Source organism: Hemiscyllium ocellatum, assembly GCF_020745735.1.
Source record: "Hemiscyllium ocellatum isolate sHemOce1 chromosome 27 unlocalized genomic scaffold, sHemOce1.pat.X.cur. SUPER_27_unloc_19, whole genome shotgun sequence".
NCBI lineage: Eukaryota > Metazoa > Chordata > Chondrichthyes > Orectolobiformes > Hemiscylliidae > Hemiscyllium > Hemiscyllium ocellatum.
Window position 1 is genome coordinate 209,893 of NW_026867486.1, and position 23,336 is coordinate 233,228.

The 23,336-nt window shown below is 46.0% G+C and overlaps 1 protein-coding gene across 1 annotated transcript in view; it reads left to right on the forward strand.

Annotated features, from left to right (window-relative positions):
• Positions 1–23,336, forward strand: part of LOC132807616 (zinc finger protein 850-like) — an 85,311-nt gene that overhangs the window by 3,149 nt on the left and 58,826 nt on the right. The window contains exons 2-3 of the mRNA XM_060821670.1: positions 14,506–14,614; positions 20,504–20,754. Coding sequence (XP_060677653.1) covers positions 14,506–14,614; positions 20,504–20,754 — 360 coding nt within the window. The remainder of the gene's footprint in view (positions 1–14,505; positions 14,615–20,503; positions 20,755–23,336) is intronic.

Genomic DNA, 23,336 nt, shown 5'->3' on the forward strand with positions numbered 1-23,336 from the left:
TTTATATTGAGCAGTTGTAGTTGGTAAAATACACTCCCTGGAGGAACACCTTCTATGATGCTGCATTTCTTACCTTCTGCCCTTCCCCCATTTGTTATCTCTCATCTCAATTTTACATTCTTTTGATCAAATTTTATTTCACATTAATCAGACTTTCTATCCACTGTGTGCTATTAATTTGTTTGTTGTATTATTGTAAGACAAAATTAATGATATTTCATTTCTGATGTCAGAGTTTGACATTGACTGTGCAGGTGTGAATACCAGTAAGTTGTGGAAATAAATCAACAACTTGTGCTTTTTAACAAAAAGAGCTGTTCACTGCTATCAATGGCATTCTCTCATCTGAGGGTGATGATTCAAGTCTGACCAACAAACTGTTTCATGCAGTTACCCAATTTAATGAAACTTTTTCAGAAAATAACTCTGGCAGATTAAGATTTATACAACTTATTTCTAAGATTCATTTATGTGCCCAGTTCTCTACCTGGTCTCCTCTACATTGTGGAGAATGGAGGCCAACTTGCAGAACATTTTAGAGACCAGCTCTGGGATGCTGAAACTAAATGACTCCACTGTTCTGTGGCCAATCACTTTAACTCTCTCTCCTCCACCACCAAACTCTAACCACCTGACGCCTGGCAGAAGAACACCTCATCTTCTGCCTCTTAAATACAGCTGCTGTTTCTCTACTTATCTGGATGTTTGTAGTTTCCTTAATTAGATATTGATTCATGGGGCTTGGTGGTGATAGGGAATCTGTCCATGACTGAGAACAATGTCACAGGCACAAAGCATTAGACATTTTAAAAATACTTTTATTGCAACCTTTTTCAAAATTATAAAGCTATAAAATAGGAAAATAACATTCTAACAACAATAACAACAGTAAACCAACTACTATACTACTCCACAAAACATATCAAAATTATACTCACTACAGATCAATAAATAATATGCTCAGTGTAATAAGACCTTAGCTTTCAATCTTCAAGAACATCAATTATTACCCGAACACTTGTTTGAAATTCTTCCTGTCAGGGCATAGAGTTCAGTATACCAAACCGACACGGCTACACAAAGGCCTTAATTAAAATGGCAGACAAATCTGCTTCCAGGTAATTCAAAAAGGACTGCCATGTCTTTTAAAAATTCTGTTTTTTGGTGCACCATATTTGTGAGAATGTCCAAAGCAATGTGTTCCATAATTAACTTGTGCCACCCTGACAGACACCAGGGGAGGGGGTTTCGCAGACACCCAGCACATCAGAATATTCTTCCTTGCACAAAAAGTGAGGATATTAAAAACTTTCACCCATGCACATCTCGGGAAGATAGGTTTGTCAACCCCAGGAGGAGAGAGACCAAGTCAACCTTACCTCTGGTCCCCAAGATCCTCTCTAGTACTCCTGCCATAGCTCTCCAATACATAAGAGGCTTGTGGCAGGACCATGCTAAAATTACTGGACCTTACACCATTGGTGAGAATCGCTGATAAAGGACCACTGTAAAGGACTGTTACCCATCTAGAAAAATTTCACCTCGACTAAACCACTCCAGGGTATTAAAAAAAAGGAAATGGCCACTCCACCCAGTCAAATCCCTTCTCTACATCCAAGGAAACCAACAACCCTTGAAATGATTGCTGTTGACACACTTGAATCATTTTAAGCAAGCTCCTGGGTTGGATTGGACATGATAAATTACCAAAAGTGTCCAGGTATGTGCGGATTAGGGGGATTGGCTATACCAAATTGTCCCACAGTGTAGAGGGATGTGTAGGATGGATTTGCCATGGAAAATGCATGGAGGAGGGTGGGGGTGTGGGATGCTCTTCGGAGTGTCAGCATGGACTAAATGGGCCAAATGGTCTGCTCCCACACTGTACGGATTCTATGACACCACCAAAGGAGCATTTTATCTGCATCTACCCTGTCAAGCCCCTTTCTGAATTTTGCTGGTTTCAAGAAGATCACTTCTGGTTCTTTGTGTCATAGAGTCATACAGCACAGAAACAGACCCTTCAGTCCAACTCATCCACATTGATGAGAATTCCCAAACTAAATTGCCTCCTTTTGGCCCATATCTACTTAAACCTTTTCATTAATGTACCTATCCAAATGTCTTTTACGTGCAGTAACTGTACCTGCACCTACTACTTCCTTTGGAAGCTCATTCACTCACAAACCATCCTCTCTAAAAAGGTTGCACTCGGGTTCCTTTTAAATCTCTCTTCTCTCACCTTAAAAAAAAAATACACCCCCTAGTTTTGATCACTCCCACGCTAAGAAAGAGATCTTTGCAATTCACCTTACCTACACCCCTTTTGAATTTATAAATCTATATAAGCTCAACCCTCGACTCCTTTGCTCCAGTTAAAAAACAAAATCCCAGCCTCTCCTTATAACTCAACCCCTCCAGCCTTGGCAACATTCTGGTAAATCTTTTCCAAATCCTCTCCAATAGTATCCTTCCTATGACGGGGTGACCAAGACTTTAGTCAATACTCTAAAAGCAACATCCTGGATAACTTCATGACTTCCTAACTCCGTTACTCAATGATGTGAACAATGAAAGCAAATGTGCTAAGCGCCTTCTTAACCACCCTGTCTACCAGTGATGTAACTTTCAAAGAACTACGTACTGACCCCCCCCCCCAGGTCTCTCTGTTCTACAACAAGACCCAGGGCCCCATTACTTGTACAAGTTTTGTTGGTTTTACCAAGATGTAACCCCTTGCTTTTATCCATACCCCTCTCAGACACACACATTCACCCCCTCCCTGACACCCTCACCCTCTCACAGGCTTATACTTCCATCACACACTCACTTTACCACACATGCACATACACAAATATGCACTCTTATGTGCACGCACGCACGCACGCATACACACACACACACACACACACATATATACACAAGTCTATGGGGTGAATTTGCATTTAGAGTCAGAGTCATAGAGATGTACAGCATGGAAACAGACCCTTCGGTCCAACTTGTCCATGCCAACTAGATATCCTAATCTAATCTGGTCCCATTTGCCAGCACTTGGCCCATATCCCTCTAAACCGTTCCTATTCATAAACCCATCCAGATGCCTTTTAAATGGTGTAATTATACCAGCCTCAACCACTTCCTCCAGCAGCTCATTCCATACACACACCACCCTGTGTGAAAAACGTTGCTCCTTAGGTCCGTTTTATATTTTTCCCCTCTCATCATACACCTATGCCCTATAGTTCTGGACTCCCCCACTCCAAGGAAGATACTTTGTCTATTTACCCTATCAATGCCCCTCATAATTTTATAAACCTCAATAAGGTCACCTCTCAGCCTCTGACCCTCCAAGGAAAACAGTCCCAGCCTATTCAGCCTCTCCCAATAGCTCAACCCCTGCAACTCTGGCAACATCCTTGAAAGGGTTCAGAAAAGATTTACAAGTTTCACAACATCCTTGGGATAGGAAGGAGACCAGAATTGCATGCAATATTTCAACAGTGGCCTAAGCAATGCTCAATGCTCTGACCAAAAAAAGGAAAGCATACCAAATGCCACCTTCACTATTCTATCTACCTGCGACTCCACTTTCAATGAATTATGAATCTGCACTCAAAGGTCTCTTTGTTCAGCAACACTCCCTCGGACCTTACCGTTAAGTGTCTAAGTCCTGCTTTTCCAAAATCCAGCACCTTGCATTTATCCAAAATAAACTCCATCTGCCTATCCTCAGCCCATTGGCCCATCTGTTCAAGATCCTGTTATACTTATTAGCTGTCTGTTACATCTCCAATTTTGGTGTCATCTGCAAACTTGCTAACTAATACCTCCTATGTTCACATGCAAATCATTTATATAAATGATGAAAGTAGTAGATCCAGCATTGATCCTTGTGGCACACCACTGGTCACAGGCCTCTAGTCTGAAAAGCAACCCTCCACCACCATTCTACCTTGCAGAATTATATTTGCTGATACGTTCAATTTTGCTTAAAAATGCACAAAGTCTGCAGGCAGTCAATCCACGCAATATTTTGTAAATTCCTACTTTGGAAATAGAACCAGTCTGACTTGAGATTGGCATACAGATGGTTTCCGACCTCAACTTTAATACATTGTCTGAGCCGAAATGTCACCTTAAGTTATGTCGAGAATGTGACTTAAAAATAGTTCTGGGATTTACATATTAATGAACCTAAACCTGCAACCCATTCTAAAAGGTGAAAGATGTAACAGCAATCTAGATTGTTCAATATACCATTTCAGTTGCATGACACTGTAATCTTTTGCTACAAATTCTGTCCTATGATCCTGCTCCACAGCTACCATATGAAAGAGCAGTACTCCAAAAGCTAGTCCTTCCAAATAAACCTGTTGGACTATAAACTGCTGTTGTATGGTTTTTAACTCTTTTTCTCGTGAATACAGCCCACACCTTGCACTGCTGCCAGTAAACTTTACAATGCTGATGAAATAATGCAGCAGCTGCAGAGATGAAAAATTCAACAGTTTCTAACGATACTAGCTATTCATTTTCTGCTCCTTCTGATACACAACATTGGAAACTTAGTGCTAGAGGTTGAAAGAAATGAATGGTGACTGGGACATCTGGTCAGCCTCTGCAGACCCTCTTGCCCTTCCTTGTTTGAGCAAAATGCAACCCCTGGCTTTTATCCACACCTCTCTTATGCACATACTCTCTGACACACACACATGCCCAATACTCACCCTCGCACAGACTGATACTCCATAACACTCACTTCACCAAGCAAGCACCCATGGAGACACCTGTGCTGCCCTGCATAGTTTGCAGAAATCTCTTCTCTTCAGAGAATCCCCACAGTGTGGAAGCAGGTTACTGGACCCAACGAGTCTACCCGACCCTCCAGAAAGTAACTCCCCTACCCCCATTTCTCTACATTCACCCTGACTAATGCACCTAACCTGGACATCCCTGGGCACTATGGGTAATTTGAGCATGGCCAATCCACCCTAACCTGGACAAAGTTAAAAATCACATAACATCAAGTTATTTGGAAGCACTGGCTTTCGGTATGAAACTCTTTCATCAGGTGGTTGTGAAGAATAAGATCATAAGGGACAGAATTTGTGGAAAAACATTGCAGTGTCCTGCCACTGAAATGATGTTTTGAACTAACCTGGATTGTTAAGTCTCATCTATTCAAATGGGTTGCAGGCTTCATTAATATGTAAATCTCCAACTTCCTGGAAGGCACTTCTCAACATAATTTAAGGTTTTATAACAAAAGATGACATCGCAGCTCAGACAATGCATTAAATGTGTGAGATCAGAGTCCAAACTTTGAATCAAACTTGTTCTATTTCCAAAGTCAAATTTACAAAATATTATATGTATTGACTGTCTGCAGATTGTACATTTTGAAGCAAAATAGAATGTATCTACAAATAAAAATTCACCCCCATGGACTTGTGTGTATACACGCGTGAGAGAGAGGAAGTCTACTTCTGTGCTGTACGTGTCCACCTCTATTTCATAAGATACTTCATTTCTGGTGTAAATATTGTAAATCATAGCTGGGTACTAACAATTAGATGTAAGGGAGAAAGAATCCTCAAGTTGGGCACAATCAGAATCCTGGGAGAGCCCTATTTCTGGTTTGCTTCCTAATGAACAGACATTAAGCACTAGCACCTATTTATTTCTCATGTTGTTTCATTTTTCTTGTTTGATTCCCTGCTAGGACTACACTTTTGTACCTGGTTGGTTGAGAGACTGGGAGATTGTGCGCATTGGGCTTTGATTGACTGATTGAATATTGTATTGTTCCAGAAGGTGTAAAAAGAGGGGGTGGGGATCAAAGCTTCAGCAGAAATCCAGTAGAGCTGAGAACAGACTGACATCTTATTCTGTGGGAACAGAGATCAGAGGACAGAGAAATGAGAACCTGGAATCAGAGCGAACACCAGACTACCCTGTGGTCAGTGCTTTGATTAGCATTGGCAACCCTCTACCTTTACCTAGCTTCCCATTTGACTACCCCTTCGATATTCAGGATCCAATTCTTTTCATCCTGAAGCCATGTTTCTGTAAGGAGTCTCAGATCATAATTATTCTCTTCAATGTGTGCAGACAATTCATTTACTTTTGTTACAGTGCAGCACACATGCAGACACACCACTTTTTGTTTCCACTTTTGTGATCTTCAGAATCCAGTTTTGATTGCTGGTATATTTACTCTCCTTGTCCCTTTCTATCATTCTCTGATGTTAATTTCCCATAGCACTACATTGCTCACCAGCCTTGATTTGGATTGACCAGGCTAAATTGCCCATGTCCAGGGATGTGCAGGTGAGGTGGGTTAGCCATGGGAAATGCAGGGTTATAGTTTCATAGTAATAGAAGCAGGAGTAGGCCATTTGGCCCATCCAGCCTGCTCCGCCATTCATTAAGATAATGGGTAAAACAATCTATCATCTCAGCTCCTCCTCCCTGCATTATCCCAACTATCCTTAATTAACCTACCATGCAAAAACCTAACCAACTGTGTCTTCAATATACTTAATGAGGCGATCTCTACTGCTTTCTTGGGCAGAGAATTCCATAGATTGACTACTATCCAGGAAAAATAGTTCCTCCTCATCTCTGTCCGAAATCCAATCCTCCAAATTATGTGGCCTGGTCTCATCCACCAGGAGAAATGTTTGAATAGGGTAGGGTTTCATCCCTACAGTGGAAATGAATTCCCACTTTCCACCAAAGTCCCGTACATAACTGGATATTAATCTACCTACATCTAGGTGGATAGGCTAGGACTTTTCTCACTGCAGCACAGGAGGTTGAGAGGTAACCGTAGAGATTTATAAAATCATGAAGGGGGTAGATAAGGTGAATGGTGGGGATTTTAAGATTAGAGAGCAAACTTTGAAGGTGAGAGGAGAAAGATTTTAAAAAAACTTGAGGGGCAGCATTTTTTTTAAAAAAAAGAGTGGTTTGTGTGTGGAATGAACATCCCGACAGTGGTGGATGCAGGTACAATAACAACATTTAAACGACATTTGGATAAGTACGTGAATAGGAAAGGTTCAGAGGGATATGGGCCAAACACAGGCAGGTATGACTAGTTCAGTTTGAGAAGATGGTCAGCATGGATTAGTTGGACTGAAGGGTCTGTTTCTATGCTGTATGACCTCTGTAACTGTTCTGTACTGGTCTTAAAAGCCATTTTCTCACCTTCCCCCATAAACATCCTCCTCTTTGTAGTTCCAAAATCAGATGAACTCAACCTTGAATATATTCAAAGATCCCCTAACTGCAGGCAGGCATCCCTACTTCTGAACTCAATTCCACTTGCTAATATACCGCTTGCTGCACCTGACAACAGGCAGTGACTAGTGTAGAAGGACGCTGAGGCCCCTTTGTACATCCACATGTCATTCCTGATGAAGGGCCCGTGCCCAAAACGTCAACTCTCCTGCTCATCGAATGTTGGCTGAGCATTTCCAGCACCACACTTTGACTCTGATCTCCAGCATTTGCTGTCTTCACTTTCTCCATATTGCAATGTCACCATTTAAACAATGCATCTCTTTTTGCTTTTTTTTAAACACCACAAAGGCTCTAACTTCACATTGGGGTACTATATTTGCCATGTTTGCCAATTGTGGTCTTCGGGAGACAGAGGGTAAACGTGGTTAACGGTTCGCCGAGCATCACAGCTGGGTCTGCAGAGGCCGACCGGACCTCCCAATCACCACCCATTTTAATTCCCCTTCCCACTCCCTTTCTGACATGACCATGTTCGGCCACCTCCATTGCCACAACAAACCAAACCACAAATTGGAGGAACACCACAACATCTTCCACCTGGGAAGCCTACAGCCTGGAGGACTCAACACTGAGTTCTCCACTTTCAAATAACCTCCTTCCCCACTCCTCGAATCCCTTCTCAGGTTCTTCCCCTTCCCCACCTCTACCCCTCCCTGCCACCAACCAGATTCCTTCCTCCCAGTGACCAACCAGTTTGTACCCTCTGCCATTCTCCACCTATCCCCAATTCACCACCCTGCTCCCAGCACACCCTTGTTCTGCAGCTCTCCCAACACCTACCCCCAGTCCTGAACAAGGGTGACACCCAAAGCAAGGAACATGTGCAATGCTTGAGGAACGTATGCAATATGCTCAGTGGCAATGCTGGTATTATTGACTGATTTTGAAGTGTCCAAATACCAATAGGAGGAAAAAAAAGGTAAAACCACAACTTTTTTCCCCATCTGGCTCGATATTTTGTGGCTTTTGCATCTTGTATGGCTGCTCAACTTTCTTATGTCTTTTCCCTAGTGTAGGGAGTGAAGGTCTGCATGAGAAGGCCTAGGTTCAGGGTGAGAGCAGAAAGATATAAAATATACCTAAGGGGGAACTTTTCCATGCAGAGGGTGGTGCGTGTATGGAATGAGCTGCCAGAGGAAGTGGTGGAGGCTGCTACAATTAAAGCATTTAAAAGGTATCTGGATGGGTATATGTATAGGAAGGTTTAGAGGGATATGAGCCAAGTGCTGGCAAGTGGGACTGGATTAATTTAGGATATCTGGTTGGCATGGACGGGTTGGACCGAAGGGTCTGTTTCTGTGCTGTACATCTCTCCCACTCTAAATAATAAAATGTATACTTTGACAAATTACAAACTATCTCCATGTTAATAAGGTTTAGTTACCACACACTTCACTAACCATTCTCAACAGGTCCTGTCCCTTCAATGACTGAGGAACATCCGCCTCCAGAATGGTCACCGGCTCCTGCCTGCTGTACAGCCGGCCGGTGTGGCCGTGACACAGCAGCTGCACCAGGAAGGCGGCGGTGACCAGTGACGGGGGTCTGCCCCGGGCCGCACGGCGCCATTTTCCTAACGGCCGCCGCTTCCCCGCTCGAGCGACTTCTCCTCCCAACCGCCTTCGCCCCCACGTGACGTCTGCACGGGGGGATGGGCGGGGCCGGGGAAGCCTCACCGTCACCAAGCAACAGCCACCTCGCGCTACAACTGCTGCTCCCTGAAGCGGGAAATCTGCATTTTAAAGGGACATGGACATTTAACGGGCTATTTCTGCAAATAGATTGAAATGGACAAGATTACATTTCAAAAGGATGGAGGCACATTCAAAGGGATATCTTAATATGCAAAATGACCCAGTAATATCTAAATGAATCTACATTTCGAAGAGACGTTGCCCTATTTATAAGTTTTGGCATTTGAAGTTATTTGGGCAAAAGTAATAGCAAATGAAATATCAAAAGAAATTCAAAGTTATGAGGAGGAATAAATATCTTGTTTAACCAACTACAATGGCAGGGCAGAGAATTTCAGAAATGCGCAATAAATATTCACAATGTCTCCCTTATTCAAATTGTGTTTAAGGCAATTCAATGGCAAATGGCAACATTTGTTTGTTAATACACTCACCATAAATTGTGAATATGATTTCGATAAAAATAATCTATGTTTAATCCCAAATGGAGCAATTAAGTGCAAAGTTACTTTCAACCATTTAATAAAACACTAAATTTTATTTCATGAAAATACAGTCATTTTATAAAATCTTTACAAAGGAAATATCTTTCCTGGGCGTCAATATTTACAACAGTTATGCAGCTATTAGTTGGCAATCGACCAATTCATTGAAATAATTTTAGAATAAATTAGCTGTTTCATTATTATACATTGAGATGTTTTAATTAAAATGTCACAAAGGAAATCTTTAACACAAAGCAAAGTTAGATAAAATACAAAAGTATCTTGCAGATACTTCAAATCACTTCAAATCAAATCTGTTGAATCACAAAAAGATGATGCTCAATGTACCAAATGATAGACAATCACTGGTAATGATGGAAAAAACATTGTAAAGAATATATACATCTCAATTATATCTTAAATGAATATCTACTCTGCCTTGGACAACAACAACTGAAAGTTTTTTTGGCAAATTGAAAACTACAATAGCAAAGCTTCAGAAAATCCACCACTGAGCCAAATCTTGAAAAAAAAACTCTTAATCAGGAAATTCTTTAAAGATTTCAGGCTTCTCCAGCTTCAATTAGCTGAAGAAGAAACAAATGCATCTGGTTGGAGACATGAATAGAAAAGAATCAGAGGGATATGGACCAAATGCTGGCAAATGGGTCACTAGATTAATTTAGGATATTTGGTTGCCTGGACTGAACGGTTTGCTTTTGTGCTTTATTTCTACATAGTCAGAATCAATTTCACAAAACTAGGATTAGGCCATTCATCCTTTACAGCCTGTCTTGGGCTGTGTCCTAACTACACACATTTCAATGCAAGTTTCAGAAAGATTTCAGCAGCGCTTTCCAAAAAGTGAACATGCTTTCAGACTTTAACAATGAGAATAGTTACATTGATATATTCAGAAACAATGTTAAAGATCAGCCATTTCAGAATGTCATTTAAATGTAGAGCTTTTCTAACAATGGGTGTGAATTCTGTCTGTGTCCCAATATCGAGTCAGACTGACATTGTGGTTCGAAAAGCTCTGCATTTAAATGACATTCTTGAAGGTAATTTAAAACAAGTGCTGGGATTAACGTACCAAAGAACAGAAGCCCGTTCTAAAATATGAATAGATTAAATCTAAAATTGTTCAATGAAGGACATCTCCATGACCGTGGACTCCTTTGGCTATAAATTCTGTGATCATGATCTTATTGTCCACGACCACCTGATGAAAGAGCAGCACTCTGAAATGGAGTGATCAGTAAAATTGTCTCATTTGGCTCACCCAAGGTTAGAAATGGAAGCATATCTCTTCAAGGTTACAGTTTGATTTGCCCTTTCAACGTTTTTGAAATTTAAGGTGTTCCATTGTAGTGTTCAATTCTGATCCATTAAAATCAGTATCCAGTCTCATCTGAGTGCAGAACCAACTCAACTGACAGAACAAACAAAACAACTTTTCGGTTTGCTTCTCTCCCTCCCTCCCTCTCTGGTGACCCAATGGGACTACCAGAGCTGGAAGTACCACTCTCGAAATACGATTACTGACCTACAGTTTTCTTATGCTGCTGAACATAAGGATTTAAAAGCTGCTAGCCTGATCTCGCTCAAAGCACAAAAACAGACTGTTCACCCGTGTCTGCGCAGAGGAGAAATTTCAGGAGGAACAAATCACAAAAATAACAACTGTTACCAGTCCCACAACACGTTTCCCATGGACAAAGTTAAAAATCTCACAACACCAGGTTATAAACTAACAGATTTATTTGGAAACACTAACGTTTGGAGCACAGCTCTTTTATCAGGTTGGTTGTGGAGAATGAGATCATGATCATGGAATTTATAGCCAAAGGAGTCCAGTGTCCATGGAGATGTGATATATTAAACTATGAGATTAAATCTTCCATCTTTTAGAATGGGTTTCTGCTCTTTGGCATGTTAATTCCTGAACTGGTTTTTAATTACCTTCTCAAGAAAGTCATTCAAATGCAGAGCTTTTCTAACAATAGGTGTGAATTCTCTCTGGGTCCCAATGTTGAGTCAGAGGGACATTTTTCTTAGAAATGTTTTGCATTTAAATTACATTCTTGAGAAGGTAGTTTTTAGATTAGGTTGGGCTGGATTGGCTATGCTAAATTACCCTTATTGTTCAGGATATGCACTGTAGGGTGGATTAGCTATGAGAAATACGAAGGGGGTGGGTCTGGGTGGCAATGGTGCTAAATGCCTTCTTAACCATCCAGTCTGCTGCAAATGTGTTGCTGGTCAAAGCACAGCAGGTTAGGCAGCATCTCAGGAATAGAGAATTCGACGTTTCGAGCATAAGCCCTTCATCATCAAAGCACAGCAGGTTAGGCAGCATCTCAGGAATAGAGAATTCGACGTTTCGAGCATAAGCCCTTCTCCTGATGAAGGGCTTATGCTCGAAACGTCGAATTCTCTATTCCTGAGATGCTGCCTAACCTGCTGTGCTTTGACCAGCAACACATTTGCAGCTGTGATCTCCAGCATCTGCAGACCTCATTTTTAACCATCCAGTCTACCAGTTCTTTGCAGGTTGCATCATTATGTACATGAACTCTCCCATGTCTCTGTTTTAACTATACAAGTCCTGTCCTTCCTCATTTTAGCAAAATGCAACTCCTTGCTTTTATTCGTACCTCTCTCATATACGCACACCCTAACGCTCTCTCACACTCACAGACTTATACTCCATCACACTTACACTTTACCAAGCATGCACACACTCTTACATGCACTCTCACACACAAACTCACATCACACACACACAACTCTATGGAGTGAATTTTTATTGGCAAAATTATATTTGCAGATACTTTCAATTTTGCTCACAAAGCACATAATCTATAGGAAGTCAGTCCATGTAATATTTTATATATTCCTACTTTAAAAACAGAACTAGTCTGATGTGGGCGGCACGGTGGCACAGTGGTTAGCACTGCTGCCTCACAGCGCCGGAGACCTGGGTTCAATTCCCGACTCAGGCGACTGACTGTGTGGAGTTTGCACGTTCTCCCCGTGTCAGCGTGGGTTTCCTCCGGGTGCTCCGGTTTCCTCCCACAGTCCAAAGATGTGCGGGTTAGGTGAATTGACCATGCTAAATTGCCCGTAGTGTTAGGTAAGGGGTAAATGTAGGGGTATGGGTGGGTTGCGCTTCGGCGGGTCGGTGTGGACTTGTTGGGCCGAAGGGCCTGTTTCCACACTGTAAGTCTAATCTAATCTAAAGATTGGGATACTGACAGACTCGAACCTCACAACTTTAATGTATTGTGTGACCTGAGATGTCACTTATGGTTTTATATTTTTAAAAACAAAGTGATCAAGAACATGACTTAGATGTTGTTCTTGGATTTACATATTAATGAACCGAAACCTGCAACCCACTCTAAAAGATATCAGTTGCATGACGCTGTGAATTTTGCTATAAGATCTGTGTCTTAGGATCCTGCTCCACAGCTACCTGTGGAAGGAGCGGCACTCCGAAAGCTAGTGATTCCAAATAAACCTGTTGGACTATAATCTGGTCTTGAGTGATTTTTAACTTTATCCACTCCAGTCCGATACTGGCACCTCCACATCGTTTCTGGTGAACACAGCCCATACCTCTGTTGGGATGGATATATCATCGGCCTAGGGAGGGTAGAGATGTAGTTACTGTTTGGGGAATCGGGGGGCGCTGCGGAGCTGTTGTTTGGACTGTTGACCGAAACTGCCTGTGCAGCTGGACTACCAAGGTCAGACCAATACAATGGCAGGCTTTACTCAGAGACCTTGTTTACGAGACAGACCGTCTCGTGGATACCTGCCAAGGCCGAGGCCTGTTCACAGGAGGCCTTTGTGTGCGAGAGATCACGTGTGTGAGTGATTACGTAGCGTTAGCTTAGCGAACAATATATCAAGCAGGGGTTTTTGGAAAGACTTCAGAATGTGTACACCTTCTCCAGTGAACGCTTGAACTTCACTGAAATCAGCCACGGTTCTGAAATAAACGCCAGCTTGTGCCTATTAATTGAGTGTCTGTGGTCTCTCCTCTAAACGAACACACGAGGACAATTTCTGTCCTAACAGATCCCTTAGTGTGGAAACAGGCCCAACCAGTCCACACTGACCCTCCAAAGAGTAACCCACCCAGACCCATTTCCCTCTGACTAATGTACCTAACACTACGAGCAATTTAGCACGGCCAATTCACCCTGACCTGCACATCTTTGGACTGTGGGACGGAACCGGAGCACTAGGAGGAAACCCACGCAGACGCGGGGAGAATGTGCAAACTCCACACAGTCTGTCGCCTGAGGCAGGAATGAAACCCGGGTCCCTGGTACTGTGAGGTAGCAGCGCTAACCACTGAGCCACCGTGCTGGTTCATCTAATTCTGGATAATCGAAGCTCCTCTGTATTATGTGCACTTCTGGTCTATCGGAAGGATGTTGCAAAACTTGAAAGGGTTCAGAAAGATTGACAAGGATGTTGCCAGGGTTGGAGGGTTTGAGCTACAGGGAGAGGCTGAACAGGCTGGGGTTGTCTTCCCTGGAACGTCGGAGGCTGAGGGTTGACTTTAAGAGAGGTTTATAAAATCATGGAGGGGCATGGATAGGGATAGACAAAGTCTTTTGCCAGAACTAGAGGGCATAGGTTTAGGGTGAGAGGGGAAAGATTTAAAAAGGGTCCTAAGGGGCAACATTTTTCACACAGAGGGTGGTGTGTGCGTGCGGAATGAGCTGCCAGAGGAAGTGGTGGAGGCTGGTACAATTGCAACATTTAAAAGGCACCCACTTGGGTATCTGTGTAAGGAGGGGTTTGGAGGGATAGGGCCAATTGCTGGCAAATGGGACTTGATTAGTTGAGGATATGGAGGAGTTGGAGCGAAGGGTCTGTTTCTGTGTTGTACATCTCCACTTCAGGAGGAAATGCGCAGTCGCAGGCTCGTAGAGCCAGTGAATGCCAAGGAGATGAGAGCACAGCAACTGCAGTGACCTTCCCCCCCTCCCACCCAGGGTTCAGCCCTGGGCGGTGACTCACAGCAGCTGGCCCCGTCACTTGTGCCACCGCTGGTGCTGCAGCAGGTGCTGGGACCGAGCGAAGCCCCTCCCGCAGACGGAGCAGGTGAATGGCCTCTCCCCCGTGTGGACCCGCTGGTGCCGCAGCAGGGTGGACGAGCGAGGGAAGCCCTTGCCGCAGACGGAGCAGGTGAAGGGCCGCTCCCCGGTGTGGACCAGCTGGTGGGACCGCAGGGTGGACGAGTGAGGGAAGCCCTTGCCGCAGACGGAGCAGGTGAAAGGCCGCTCCCCGGTGTGGACCAGCTGGTGGGTCAGCAGGTTGGACGACTGGGTGAAGCCCTTGCCGCAGACGGAGCAGGTGAAGGGCCGCTCCCCGGTGTGGACTCGCTGGTGGGACAGCAGGTCCGACGAGCGGGCAAAGCTGTTGCCGCAGACGGAGCAGGTGAAGGGCCGCTCCCCGGTGTGGACCCGCTGGTGGGTCAGCAGGTGGGACGAGTCGCTGAAGTCCTTCCCGCACTCGGAGCAGGCGAACGGCCTCTCCCCGGTGTGGACCCGCTGGTGTGAGAACAGGTGGGACGACTGGGTGAAGTCCTTGCCGCAGACGGAGCAGGTGAAGGGCCGCTCCCCGGTGTGGACACGGCGGTGGATCTCCAGCAAGGAGGGGGAGCGGAATCCTTTCCCGCAATCCCCACACTTCCACGGTTTCTCCATGGCGCGCGGAATGCCTCCTGAGACTTCCTTTCCCCACAGTGGGCAATCTGGCTCAGGCACGTGCCCCTGTGGTTCAGGTAAAGATGATACTTTAAGAGCCTACTGAAGCAGACAAAAACGTTCAAAGAATTTTCCCCTTCTGGACTGAAAGAGGGACGTCTCTCCTGTCCCACGAATCAAGGGGCTCTATCAGACCTTCACATGGTACTCAGTTGGGGAGCTCTACCTGCAAAGCTGCTCTTCTCATATCCTGTGAAAAGGGGATTACAAAAGTCATTGCTGCCTGCACACAACAGGAATTCAGAACAGATCATTCTAGTTTCTGTAGAACTTCCCTAAAACAATCAAGTGACAATATGCAGATGCCAGTGTTGGGCTGGGGTGTACAAAGGTAAAAAAAAATCACACATCACCAGGTTGTAGTCCATTAGATTTGTTTAGAAGTTCGAGCTTTCAGAGCTCTGCACCTTCATCAGGTAGCTAGTAAAACCTCCAGGCGAAAAAGACAGCAGATGCTGGAGATCAGAGTGGTGCTGGAAAAGCACAGCAGGTCAGGCAGCATCCGAGGAGCAGGAACAAAAAATCAACGTTTCGGGCAAAAGTCCTTCATCAGGAATGAGGAAAGAATGAGGACACTTTCCTCATTCCTGAAGAAGGGCTCATACCTGAAACGTCGAATCTCCTGTTCCTCGGATGCTGCCTGACCTGCTGCGCTTTTCCAGCAACACATTTCCAGCTCTGATCTCCAGCATCTGCAGACCGCATTTTCTCCTATAACCTAGAGTTGTGTGATTTTTAACTTTAAAAAGTGTTGCAAATCCCCCCCCACCCCACACACACACACACTTTTCTTCAATTCTCACTCTGCTGTTTCTGATATTACCCATCCCCCAGTATTGTCCAGAAAGGGACTTATTACCTAAAAAAGCTGTAAATCTCCATCCCACACACTCTTTAACTCTTGCTGTACCTACTATCAAACCTCCCTCCCCCCCCCATGCTCCAGCAGGGTCTGACTGATGCTCATTGACTGAGCCACACTCACCTCTTCCTGGACACAGGGACCCTCCAGACCAACACAACATCAGCTCCCCTTAACCGCCCCCCCCCCAACGGCGCATGTGCAGGAGCAACCGGTCACGTGAATGGAGGGACCGCCGTCGTCACAAAGGCCGCACGTTGATTGGACGGAGCGCCCGCCCGTGCGGCGTTCCAGCCTTTCCCATTGGTCCACCGCTTGTCTTTGTGACGCCCACGTGACCTCGCTCCTCCTCCTCCCGCCCGCCCGCCCATCCCTTCACCGCGACACGGGGAGGCATGACCAATGGGGAGCCTTGGAGGACCGGAAGAAAGGTTGGTCCTCCTACCAATCAGAGCATCCCGTCATTGTCTGAATGCGGAAGTTGGATCATGAGCTCCTGATGCTCTCTCTCTCTCTGAATGAAGATTGAGTGTTACCCCAGACTGCATCAACCTCTGTGAGTACAGCACCCTCTCTTCTCACCCCTCCTATTCCATTTCTTTTCTGATTTTGGGATTAAACTGTTGGTTTGTAGGAAGTGAAGTGAAAGGAGGTGAATTCAGGAAAGGTGCATATGCTGGATGCATTGGTCTAGATCTCTGTCTGTGTCCCTCTGTGTCTGTGTCTGCGTGTCTCTCTCGTGTCCTTCATCAGGAATTGCAGAGGGGGAGGGTGGAGGGGTGGAAAGGGTGCTGAGAGATAAATAGGAAGGTGGGAGTGGGGCTGGGGGTAAGGTAGATGCAGGTTGGGGGTGGTGATGGTGACAGGGTGGAGCAGATCGGTGGGAAGGAAGATGGACAGGTGGGACAGTTCAAGAGGGTGGTGCTGAGTTGGAGGGTTGGAGCTGGGGTGGGAGGGGGGAGGGAATGTGAGGAAACTGGTGAAATCGATGTTGATGCCATGTGGTTGCAGGGTCCTAGGCCACCTGATACCTGGAGGAAGAATGCCTCTGCATTGGGACCCTCCAACCATACAGGATCAATATTGATTTCACCAGTTTCCTCATTCCGACACCCCCAGCCCAATCCCAGATACAACCCTCGAACTGCTCTTTTGAAGTGTCCCACCTGTCTATCTGCCTTCCCATCTATCTGCTCCACCCTCCTCTCTGACCTGTCACCTTCTTCCCCCGCTTTCATCTACCCATAGCATTCTCAGCTCCCTTCCCCAGTCCCACCTCCCTCCCATTTATCTCTCAGTCCCTTTGGGCCCACCCCACATTCCTAATCAAGGGGTTATGCCCAAAACGTCAAACCTCCTGCTCCTCAGATGCTGGCTGACCTGCTGTACTCTTGCAGCACCAGACATTTTGGTGCTTATTTGTCTGGATGTTCTGATGTGACCCCTTCCAGATGTGAAGTCACATTCGAGAAAAACTCCTTCATGGAATGTGGGCTTTTTTTTTGGCAAGGCCAACAATGTTTTCATCCCTCACTGCCCTTCAGACAAGAGGATTGCCAGACTTTAGGGGGCATTTTAAAAGTCAAGCACGTGAGCTATCATATGCAGGCAGCACCAAGTTAATGCTAGCGGGTTTCCTTCCCTGAAGAGCGTTATTGAATCAAATGGGTTTTCAGTAAAGTTTCATTCTCTCAATGACGGAGACAAGTTTTCAATTCAGATTTTTTAAAAATAAATTTAATTTCCCCAATGTTTGTTTTTACTGGTATTTGAACCCATGAGCCCAGATTATTTGCCTGTGGCCTCTGGATTGCTGGTCCAGTGTTGTTGTTATAACATCACTGACTCGCCTGGACAGCATTGAGAGTCATACAGATGTATAGCACACAAAGAGACCCTAAATGCAACTGGTGCATGCCAAGCACATAGCCAAAATTGATCTAGTCCGATGTGCCAGCACGTCCCTCCAAACCCTTCCCATTCATATTCCCATCCAGATGCCTTTTGAATGTTGTAATTATACCAGCCTCCACCACTTTCTCTGGCAGCTCATTCCATACACGCACCACCCTCTGACTGACAAAGTTGCCCCTTAGCTCCTTTTTATGTCTTTTCCCCTCTCACCTCTAGTTCTGGATTCTCCCACCCCTGGGAAAAGACCTTGTCTATTCACCCTATCCATGCCCCTCATCATTTTATAAACCTCAATAAGGTCATCCCTCAGCCTCCGATGCTCCAGGGAAAACAGCCCCAGCCCCACTCCCTATAGCTCAAACCCTGGCAACATCTTTGTAAACATTTTCTGAACCCTTTCAAGTTTCGTTTAACTGAACAGTAAAAGTCATACTGGACAGGGATATATCATAGTGTTACTATGCAATATGTATTTATTTACAGCTGTATAAATTTGATTTATAATTTATTTCTAGTTATATCATAGAGTGTTGTAGCCATGTTATGTATTCAAAGTTTTGGAGAAGATTTGTAGCTCAGCTGCTCGTTGTCGTGGTTCTGTTTGCCGAGCTGGGAATTTGTATTGCAGACGTTTCGTCCCCTGTCTAGGTGACATCCTCAGTGCTTGGGAGCCTCCTGTGAAGCGCTTCTGTGATCTTTCCTCCGGCATTTATAGTGGTTTGTCCTTGCAGCTTCCGGTTGTCAGTTCCAGCTGTCCGCTGCAGTGGTCGGTATATTGGGTCCAGGTCGATGTGCTTATGGATTGAATCTGTGGATGAGTGCCATGCCTCTAGGAATTCCCTGGCTGTTCTCTGTTTGGCTTGTCCTGTAATAGTAGTGTTATGGATGCAGATCATTAGCTGTCTTCCTGTTTGTCCTATGTAGTGTTTTGTGCAGTCCTTATTGTGTACAAAATTCCATGCAAGGCCTGCACAAAACACTACATAGGACAAACAGGAAGACAGCTAACGATCCGCATCCATGAACACCAACTAGCCACGAAACGACACGACCAGCTATCCTTGGTAGCCACATACGCAGATGACAAGCAACATGAATTTGACTGGGACAACACTACTATTATAGGACAAGCCAAACTGAGAACAGCCAGGGAATTCCTAGAGGCATGGCACTCATCCACAGATTCAATTACTAAGCACATTGACCTGGACCCAATATACTGACCACTGCAGCGGACAGCTGGAACTGACAACCGGAAGTGGGCAGAGACAAACCACTACAAATGCCGGAGGAAAGATCACAGAAGCGCTTCACAGGAGGCTCCCAAGCACTGAGGATGTCACCTAGACAGGGGACGAAACGTCTGCAACACAAATTCCCAGCTCGGCGAACAGAACCACAACATGTCACGTATTTCCAGTCATACCCGTTACAGGACAGGAGAACATTGGGGTCAATGCTGACTCTGTGGATGAATGTAGTCAGACTCATTCCTCTCTATATCCACAGAGTCCTGTAAGTGTATTCCTCTATAGTCTCATTTGGGTATTGATCGACTCCACTACAGTCATCCTCAGAGCGAACATGTTCTCGGTCTTGTTACCAAAGCAAAGTTCTTGCTCTGATTCTCTTTCCCTTCCCCCCCCCCCACATCTTGGTCTGTCAATATGGTAGAGAGAGGTGGGGGGGCAGATAACAACTAGGTTAGCAAACTGCATGAGGGTGGCATGGTGGCTCAGTAGGCAGCACCGATGCCTCATAGTGCCAGGGACCTGGGTTCAATTCCAGCCTCGGGCGACTCTCCGTGTGGATTTCCCCCGAGTGCTCCGGTTTCCTCCCACAGTCCAACCTTGTGCAGGTGAGGGTGGGTTGGCCGTGCTAAATTGCCCAGAGTGTTCAGGGATGTGTAGCTTAGGTGCACGTGTCAGGGGTAAATATAGGGGGATGGGTCTGGGTGGGATACTCGTCACAGGGTCGGTCTGGACTTGTTGGGCCGAAGGGCCTGTTTCCACACTGTAGGGGTTCTGATTCTTAACTTTTCTTGGAGCTAGATCTGCCAAATGTCAGGAATCAGAAAAATTGGGAGGGAGCGTATTAGGTACGGCAGTAGGGAGAGTGTGTGGGATGGAGACTCACAGGTTTTGGGTTATGGGCGTGGAATGAATATTCCGTGAAATCGATCTGTTAAACTCTGAGATTCTACGTGATACTGACAGCGATGACTTTCTAATTACAGGCTTTCACAGGAGGATTTACCTGCATCTCTTGAACTAATTGCCTCAGCCAGCTTGACTCATTGGGACTGGAATTTTATCGATCTTTTGAGTGGAGAAGGAGGATTGTCCCGCCTGCTTCCAGAGATCTGACTGGTAAAGCACTGAGATGCCGCTGTCCGAGGGTGGAGAGAGCTTTACCGGAGCGGAGAGTTAGCCAGCCGGCCCCCCGCAGCAGAGTGGGACGTCAGAGGGAGCGTCGAACCTGGAGGGAGGCCGCGCCGTGGGAAACCGTGGAAGTGTGGGGAATGCGGGAAGGGGTTTCGAGTCCCCTCTGAGCTGGAGACCCACCGGCGCGGTCACACCGGGGAGAGGCCGTTCTCCTGCCCCGAGTCCGGCAAGGCCTTCATTGGGTCCTCCAAGCTGCTGAGGCACCGGCGGGTCCACACCGGGGACAGGCCGTACCCCTGCCCCGGGTGTGGCAAGGCCCTTCACCCAGCTGTCCCACCTGCAGACGCACCGGCGCCTCCACACACCAGGGAGAGGCCCTCACCTGCCCCGGGGGCGGCAAGGCCTTCAATCGATCGCCGACCCTGCGGACGCACAGGCGCCTTCCCAACGTGATCGCACGGAGTTGAAGTCTGCAGCGAATCCCACCCAGGACTGGGGGGGGATCGTGCCCCGTGGGGGGGACTGTGCCCCGTTCGAAGACAGTGGGTGAAGCGGGAAGGGAGCGAGGCTTCCTTTCTGCCGGACTGGCCGCTCTCGCTCCCTTTGCTTCCCGTGGGACCGATGCTGTTTGAGGCTGGGACTGCACGTTCCCCGGGCCAAAGATCTGCAGGAGCTGAGGAAGTGCACTCCTTTCACACCGGATGGTAAATCATGTTTGTCCCATCTATTTCAGTCTTAAATACCCTCCGTGACCTGGCCTCCCAGCCTCCTGTGGCAGTGAATTCCCCAGATTCACCACTCTCTGTCTGAAGAGGTTTCTCCTGATCTCCGTTCTAAAAGGTCTAAGGCTGTGCCCTCGGCTCCTGGTCTCTCCTACCAATGGAAACATCTTCCCAATGGCCACAGATAGTTCAAAGTCAAATACAATAGCCTCTATTCCATTGAGTGTCCAGCACACTTTATAACACTTTGTAAAATCAGGAGGGCCATTGATGAGGTGAGTGGCAGGTGTCTTTTCCCGATAGAATAAAGAATATTCCAGCACAGGAACAGGCCCTTCAGCCCTCCAAGCCTACACCGATCCAGATCCTCTATCTAAACCTGCTGCCTATTTTCTCAGGATCTGTATCCCTCTGCTCCCTGCCCTTTCATGTATCTGTTGAGATACATCTTAAATGACGCCATTGTTCCCGTCCCTACCATCTCCGCTGGCAACACATTCCGGGTACCCAGCACCCTCTGCGTAAAGAACTTTCCATACATATCTTAAATCTTTCCCCTCTCACTTTGAACTCATGACCCCAGGTAACTGAGTTCTCCACTCTGGGGAAGAACATTTCTTGCTATCCACCCTGTCTATACCCCTCATGATTTTGTTGCCTCAATCAGGTCCCCCCCCCCTCAACCTCCGTCTTTCCAATGAAAATAATCCTGATCTATTCAAACTCTCTTCATAGTTAGCATCCTCCATACCAGGTAACATCCTGGTGAACCTCCTGTGCACCCTCTCCAAAGCATCCACATCCATTTGTAATGTGGGCGGCACAGTGGCACAGTGGTTAGCACTGCTGCCTCACAGCGCCTGAGACCCGGGTTCAGTTCCCGACTCAGGCGACTGTCTGTGTGGAGTTTGCACTTTCTCCCCGTGTCTGTGTGGGTTTCCTCCCACAGTCCAAAGATGTGCGGGTCAGGTGATTTGGCCATGCTAATTGGCCCGTAGTGTTAGGTAAGGGGTTAATGTATGGGTGGGTGGTGGGTCGGTGTGGACTTGTTGGGCCGAAGGGCCTGTTTTCACACTGTAAGTAATCTAAAAAAATCTAAATCTAAAAAAAAAAACTGTACGTGGTATTCCAAATCTGGCCGAAACAAAGTCTTGTATAACTGTAACATGACCTGCCAACTCTTGTACACAATACTCTGTCCGCTGAAGGAAAGTGTGCCATGTGCTGCCTTGACCACTCTACTGACCTGCATTGCCATCTTCAGGGAACAATGGGCCTGAACACACAGATCTCTCTCTACATCATTTTTCCCCAGGACTTTTCCCATATTACCTCACTGCTTGAGTCCTTCATAGTGCCCTCCTTCAGCACAGCTGTGATAGCCTCTCTGACCAGTAATACAACTCCTTTACCTCCCCCCTCTCTAGCCCACCTGAAGCATCGATATCCTGGGATATTTAGTTGTCAATCTTGCTCTTCCCTCAACCAAGTCTCAGTATTAGCAATAACATCATCCTCCCAGGTACAACTCCAAGCCCTAAGTTCATCTGCCTTACGGACTACACTTATTGCATTAAAAACCAATGCACCTCAGACCACCCTGTCCCTTGCGTTCATCATCTGTTCCCTGTGACTCTTCCCCTTTGTCACACTGACTTTATTATCTCCCCACCCTCCTTCAGCTTTAGTTACTACCTCCTTCCTGACCACGAACCTCCTCATTTGTTTCCCATCCCCCGCAACATTAGTTTAAACCCTCCCCAGCAGCGTTAGCAAAAGCACCCCCCAAGGATTTGGTTCCAGTCCTGGCCCGGGTGAATCTCATCTGATTTGTAATAGTCCCACCACCCCCAGAACTGTCCCAATGTCCCAAAAATCTGAACCCATCCTCCTGGAATTTTATATCGGTTCCCATGCGATTCCCCCATCATTCTGTTCAAACCTATTGAATTCATTGCCAATCGACTCGATCCCTCCTGATCCATGAATCCTCTCCTCTCAGGAATCAATGTGATGAACATTTGTTATCTTCCGTGTATTGAAGAACTTCTCTTCTTCAATCCTCCCACTTCCTCAAACTAAAGGAGTTGCCATGGCACCCGCATGGGCCCCAGCTATGCCTGTCTCTTTGTAGGATATGTGGAACAGTCCATCTTCCGCAACTACACTGGCACC